The 6,861-nt window shown below is 55.1% G+C and overlaps 1 protein-coding gene across 1 annotated transcript; it reads left to right on the top strand.

The window, feature by feature from the left end:
• Positions 1–4,489: 4,489 nt before the first annotated feature.
• Positions 4,490–5,968, top strand: VDAG_08452 (zinc finger protein; the record flags this gene model as incomplete). The annotated part of the gene is made up of 6 exons (XM_009660177.1): positions 4,490–4,867; positions 4,971–5,015; positions 5,069–5,167; positions 5,217–5,354; positions 5,404–5,631; positions 5,690–5,968. The coding sequence occupies 6 exons, from the start codon at positions 4,490–4,492 to the stop codon at positions 5,966–5,968; spliced, it is 1,167 nt and encodes a 388-aa protein (XP_009658472.1).
• Positions 5,969–6,861: the final 893 nt, after the last annotated feature.

The following is a 6,861-nucleotide window of genomic DNA, read 5'->3' as shown; positions in this document are numbered from 1 at the left end:
TCCCCTTTGACATCTATGATCATGGCTGTGAGACTTGACTCACCGGTCAGGAACGGACGGCTTGATAAGATCTTATCTTCCGGCACAGCCAGGCCCTGTGGACCTCACATTGAATGGGGTCTGAGAATCGATTCCCATGTTCCGAGCTCAAGGGCTGTTTGAACCCCAGCATCGAGTTGCGTTCGGTGATAAGGTCATCAGAAAACCTGAAAATCGCAGTGGCTGGCCAGCTTGTCTGATCTTTTAGACATTTCATGGCCTTTGGGTGACGGCTCGCCAGATGGTTGGCCATGGCCAACCAACACCGAGACAGGACATGGACAACCGTCACCCACTAACCGCATTTCTGGGTCTCGCGCACTGGCATCATCGGCCTGCAGCATCGCTAAGCCCGATTTAGCCCCTGCGTAATTGCTTTTGCATCGGGTCTCTCCTCCCAGCGGGCCGGATTCAAGGTGTTACAGTCTGGCTCGGCCACTGCGATGAATGACGGCCGGCCATCTCATGGCACACATTAGCGGAAAGTCAAATTGGCAACGCCGTACTGAGAATGCAGAGGAGGCGCTCCTGATGATCAAGTCCAGACTTCATGATATGCGAGCTCTGTTGAGTAATCTATCGCGCCTGACGATGCAGGGTGGTCTCCAGAGTCACTCGGCCGTCAACGAGGAGACACTCGCGTCCGATATTGTTCGGCGATCAACTCATTCGTGCTGTTTTAGGTCCCCGGCGACCCCCCGCAGAAACCCAATCCTTTTGGTCTGTCTCGGGTGCGTTACCTAGACGAGGTTGCCTTCGCGTGATGAGGGAAAGGTGGCGGGCAGAGTTGAGGCAGGTGAATACGTGGAGGGAGAGAACAGTGCCTGATGGGCCTGCGCAGCTCGCTCCTCGCCGCAACGGTTTTCTTTTCAACAGAGAGATGCTGCTTCGGATCGCAAAGCGTCTGGAGCAGATCGTGGTGCTCGTGCGAAGTGCTGGCAGCGATCGATTTGTTACATCGTCGACGAGTGTGAGCATCGAGGAGCTTTCTGTCATAAATCATATCCGTTCAAAGTGGTGGCGGCTAATAGTCTCCCTGGTCCAAGTGGATTCTTGCCAAGACCCGCGGCACTCCGGAAGCCTCCTAGGAGTGAGACTAGGGCAAGAGAGGAACAAGGGTGCTGGCTGTGTTTACCATGGGAAAAAATCGAAATCTGATTTCTGACAAGACAAGAGACAGCGCCCCTTGTGGAGGTAGGTACGTTGTCGGACACCTTGAGATGTGCGCGGATGCATCCTTCAGATCAGATCGTGATCTCTTGTACGAATCATAATCATGATATCCTGAGGGGGGTTCAATCCACAACGGTGCGATCTGTTTAGCGACGAGGTTGTGCCTGTCGCTCATCGCAAAGGAGCAAGGAGCAAGCCAGGTGAAGCGAGGTGACAGTCAGCGTCCTGAGATGGTCCCCTCCTGCCCATGTCAGTCTGCCCTGACGTCGATGACGAGCCTGCGGGATCTGACAATTCCGAAGACGGGCCCCGTTGTAAGCAGCTTTGCGCAAAATGCTAGTTTGTACTTGTCACCACACTAGTTGACCAGTAGTTGCGAGCTGGCGTTGCTGGCGGGGTGCAGCTGGTCACACGAAGCACGTCGTCCTCCATTTCCCTTACAACGGACAGGTGGAAAAGCTGAACGGAAAAGCTGAATAGGTGCGGCTCGAGTTGAGCGGGATAGTACTCAAACACACACACACGGGGCATGGTGTTGTCAAGATCTAATCTGTACAACGTGAGATGTACGATGATGCCAGATGCGCGGTAGGTACCTACGATAGGCGGCCCCAAGTATATCGGAACGTACTGCGCGGGGATGGTGACCACCTGCGTCCCTTGCATGAGGACTGGCTGAAGAGCGCTGGGTGCCTTGGTATAATTGATCTTTTTCCATCTCTGGTGCTGCTGAAGAGCGGAACATACAGCGGATGGTCGGCGCACGGGTTGCCTTGAGTGGGCCGCCAACCCTGGGAGGCCACCAAGCCAGGTGCATGTTGCGAGGGGAGTTTGCGAGCTGTCAGATATCCCATATCCAAGCGCGGAGGCAGCTGGGCTAAGAACCAGCTTGCGCAAGTCGTATTGCGCAGAAAGAAGCGATGCGGCATGCAAAGCTGAAGACTGCTGATCAACGACATTCACGGCACCCTGTCCGATGATGATGACCGCGGCAAGCGACGAAGAAGGTAGGGGTTTCCCAGTTGTTCTTCGCCGTGGTCGACGATGGCGAGATTTCCCAGCTGTTCACGATGAAGGCTTGGACTGAGCGGTGAATGACACAAACGTAGAGGAAATGGCGTTGATGCCCATGGCGATATTGATGGCGCTGATGCTCGTGATAGCCGCTGATCCTTGAGAAGGGTTTCGTGGGGGGAGTTGCCTCGTTGCTCTGTGTTGCTTGCTGGTCTATTCTTGCACTTCGTTTCGTGACAACAGGTTATGGGGGGTTCACCAGGGAGCGTTTGGGGGTCCAGCAGCGGCTCGAGCGGGTGCGTCATTAGACAGGCAGCGGATCACTCGCGCTAGAGGGACAGGCAGGCACACTGGACGGGGATACATGCTGGGAGCTAGGGTGCACTTACCCTCTGTACTGTACGCTACACGTCCCAAGTACAGGTGGGGTGAGAGGTGGGGTGAATGGTGAAAGGTGAGAGATGAGGGTAGGCATAGGCAGAAACCCCCCCAAGCCCCCCCCCCTCCTCCCGTACGGGTCGATGGCTTGTGCGCAAGAACGAGATGAAGCTAGTGCAGAGTTGAGATCCCAAACAGCAGGGTCTTCCCCTGATGTGCCTGCCGTGGACTTTGTCTGGGAACCCCAGCGATGCTGAACACAGCAGCAGCCCACTCGGGTCCTTTTTCCCCACTCCACCAATACTGTGGCTGCGACCCCCGTGTTCCGCAGGCTGTGCTGTTGTCAACTCCCTCGATGTCCAGCATTCATCGCCTGGTCCTCGCAAGCTCTGCCAGTCTGCTGAGGTACGCTACGACCTACCTATGCGTTGACATCTCTATTCCCGACTTGCGACCGACCCTCCCACGCATCTTTGACCCCGATATTCCCTATCTCGCCGCCCTACCTTGACTGCTTTACCGCAACCCTTGTCGAACGGTTCCTACGAAGCTCCCACACCAGCATAGGGCAGAGCAACCTGACTTGCGATATGGTGGTCATGGCGGGACTGGGCGGACATGTCAAGGTTGACTTAGTTGGCAGGCGGCTTGTCCGAGGGCTATGCCCTCTGTACCCGTTGCCGCCTCTGCGTGGCCGATCGATTCCACAGCATCCCGAGAGGCCTGCCTAGAGCCCCGGAGCATGAACAAGCAACAAGCAATGAGCAGCACTCCGTTGCATCTGCACGCCTAATGTTTATTTCGGCCAACTAACACAACTGTCTGTTTCAACATAGCACAGCCAACTCGGCCACGCCAGACCTCAGACGTGCTTTCAGGGCCCTTCGACAACTATCCAGCTGCTATCAGCCAGCCAGGTTAAGCCGATTCCGCTCTTCCCACAACATGTCTCATTTACCGGCTCGACCTATCCCGACCTGACTTCGGCTGGCGACTGTCACTGATGGAGCCCCCCCGTTGGTCCCCCAGCTCAAGCCTCTCAACGCCGCTCGTCGTCCAACAGGCGAAGCTAGTGCACCGGCCCTGGCTGCCGCCCCAGTCAGTCAGTCGGGATCATCGTCAAGGTCATAGTCAGGGCCAGGCCTGACCAGGCAAGGCGGGTTGGATCATGATCAGGGGGGATGACGCCTCAGGACCTGGAGTCCACATCCCGCACCAAGCCTCTTTTCCCGCCTTTTGGTCACCACACCATCCTGGCGACCTGGCAGATGGGGGTGGAGGAGGCAACACCAGAGGGGGGTTTTACGGCAGGGGTCGGTGTTTTCCCTCGTCTTGCTCCCAGGAGTGACCTGTGCCAACCTCCCGATACCTCACCCCCCTCCCCCCTCCCCTTCTCCCCTTCCTGGGGACCTGGACACGGCCCTCCCCCAGGCCCCTGGCCGGTGGGGGTGCAACCTCTCCCGAAAGGGGACATGGACTTGGTACTCACCCTCTGCCGTCGTCAACTCTGGGCCCGAACGGTAAGTCCTCATATCGACGCTAGGTATCTTGCTTTTGCTAGACCATGGCCCACGGCCCACGTAGAGACTTGTCTCGTGCATGGGTGCAACGTAGTCCAGATCTCTCACGGGCTTTTTCCAATCGCCTGGCTCTCTCAAGGATCGGCCCCCAGCCATGGTACATCAGCCTTCTTCTCGCCGCCATTGTATATATATACAGTTGTACGACCCTCGAGATACCATTTCTTGCTTTCTCGTCCTACGACACAGTGCTCTTGACAACAACCCACTAAAGCTGCTTTCTTAAAGTCTTACTTCCCCTCGTGTCACTCAAACATCCCTCTCTGCTATATCTTCACGCTATCGAACCAACATTCCTGGACACCATGTCTCCCTCGCCCACCCCTCAACCCTGGGACCAGTGGTCGCAACAGCAGCAGCAGCAGCAGCAGCAACAGCAGCAGCCCCAACATCACTCTGGATATCCCCTGATGGATCAGTCTGTGTTCCCTCAGTATGCCTCCCAGCCAACACAGTATGATCCCAGGACAAGCCAGTATGATCCGAGAACTGTTGTCACCTCTGGTCCCCTCGTCGCACCTCACATGGCTACTCACTATGTGACAGCACCAGCCTATGGTGCATCTCCCATCTCGAACATGAAGCCTCACTTCCCCGCACAGACTCACTACTCCTACGGGCAGTACGACCAGCCTGCGGGCCACCTAGCCATGGCTTACTCTTCGCATCCCGCCTCCCCAATGGTATCTCAGATGCCCCAGCAGCAGCAGCACCTTGACATTTTTTCACCCCCCACAAAAAAACAGTCCCTCAGCCGCCAGGAACGAGTCGCTGAACGCTCCTAAGACCCCGGGTCCCATGAACACAAAGGATATTACCTACAACAAGCCTGTCATGACAGAAAAAAAAAAGTCTTCACGACTCCTGTTGATGTCATGATGAAGGCTCTTCAGAAGAGGAAAGATAAGGAGGAGCTTGCAAGCAGCAACTCCTCCGAGGCTGGTGCTGGCAGCGTCAAGTCAGAACCCTCTTCCCCTCATCCAGTAAGCCTTCTGCCTCACTTCTGAGTCGACAAATGTTGACTTTTCCAAGTCCAGTACAGATGGTAGCCAGGAAACTACCGACAAGGTGAAGAAGTACAGGTGTCCCTACGACGGATGCCCCAAGAGCTTCCAGCAGAGCACACATTTGGAAACACACAAGCGCGCCCATACTGGCGACAAGCCCTACGTAAGTATATTCCTGGGCAACATGACCGACACGTACTAACTCCGACCAGAAATGCGAGTGGCACGGATGCGGACGTCGATTCTCGCAACCTGGCAACTTGAAGACACACACCCGACTTCACACTGGCGAGCGCCCTTTTGAGTGCGAGATGTGTGGAACCTGCTTCGCGCAACGCGGCAACTTGACTGCGCACAAGGCTACACACAGCAAGACGAAGCCCTTCGTCTGCAAACTTGACACATGCAACAAGTGCTTCACGACACGCGGAAATCTCAAGGTAAGCTTCAGGTCATCAGGCCATAATCAATTCAATTGTATTGACCAATTACGTGCAGAACCACCAGAATAAGTATCACAAGGAGACAATCGCCCAGCTTGTTGACTGGATCATTTCTCTTACGGACGTTGACGCTCTGTCGCCCAAAGACCGTGACCTGCTCTGGTACTTTTCCAATATCTACAAGAACAGCAACAAGGGCATCAAGGGTCGAGGTCGCGACCGGCGAGTCAGCGAGGTCCGCATGGGCAAGACAAAACTCAACTCGCCCGGTATGGGCCTTCCACGATCAAAGATGCTAGACTCCTCCTTCTCCCGCCTTGGACTCGGCTTCTGAGAGACGAAACACGAACAAACGTTAATGTAGCGACGATCATACGCTTCCTTACATCATCATTTCCCGGGGTTTTCCTACAGTCAGTTTTTGAATTTGGCTCTCACTTATTTATTCCCCTCGGCCGGACTATGCGCCGGCGAGGAACATGTACCACCAAAAGCGCGCGAACAGGGACGGCACCAATATTATCGAGCGATACCAGGCGTGCCTTAGGGCCGCGGCATCAGGAAGATACACCGATGCGGAGGCTGCGAGTCTTTTCTTTCTTTTCCGTCTCTTTTCCTTGGATTATACTTCTTCATTTTTACGAAGCATGTTTATCACGACTAAAAGCGAGCATGTGGGGGATTGGCCACGGCGAGGCGGTCAGCGGCGTTGTGTGCGGTTGCACTCTGGAGTTATTAGACCCGGAGATATTACGCTGCCGATTATGGGAGGGTTAGGAAGATGATGCACCCCCTTGCCTTGCCTTGTGCGGGACGAGGAGGGGGTTTTGCGTGTACAATACGGAAGAGAACATGGCTGGCGAACATTGGACAGGGAATATGGAATCACATAAAGAGGAGGACACGAGACCGAGACCCAGACGAGGGCGGTCAAGCATTTGCACATGTCGCGGTATCCTGCGACGACAACGAGATGAGATGGGGGGGTGGTGGCTCAGTCATCAGGAAATACTGCTCGGACTTTTTTCCTTGGTCACATTTTCTGATAGAACCCGATCGACTGACGAATCATCTATTCCTGTCACTTTGCTCTGTGCCACTGCCTAGTATTATGGAACATGGGCGAGATTTGATGGAGCACGTCCGAGTTGCTGTCGACATAACATGTAGGTCATTTGAAGTTTCGAACGTATCGGACGCTGCACATGAACCCTGTCGTTTCGCCGT

Source organism: Verticillium dahliae, genomic scaffold (assembly GCF_000150675.1).
Source record: "Verticillium dahliae VdLs.17 supercont1.20 genomic scaffold, whole genome shotgun sequence".
In the NCBI taxonomy this organism is placed as follows: Eukaryota; Fungi; Ascomycota; class Sordariomycetes; order Glomerellales; family Plectosphaerellaceae; genus Verticillium; species Verticillium dahliae.
Note: the sequence above shows the minus strand (reverse complement) of the source record. Positions and strands in the feature narration are given on the sequence as shown.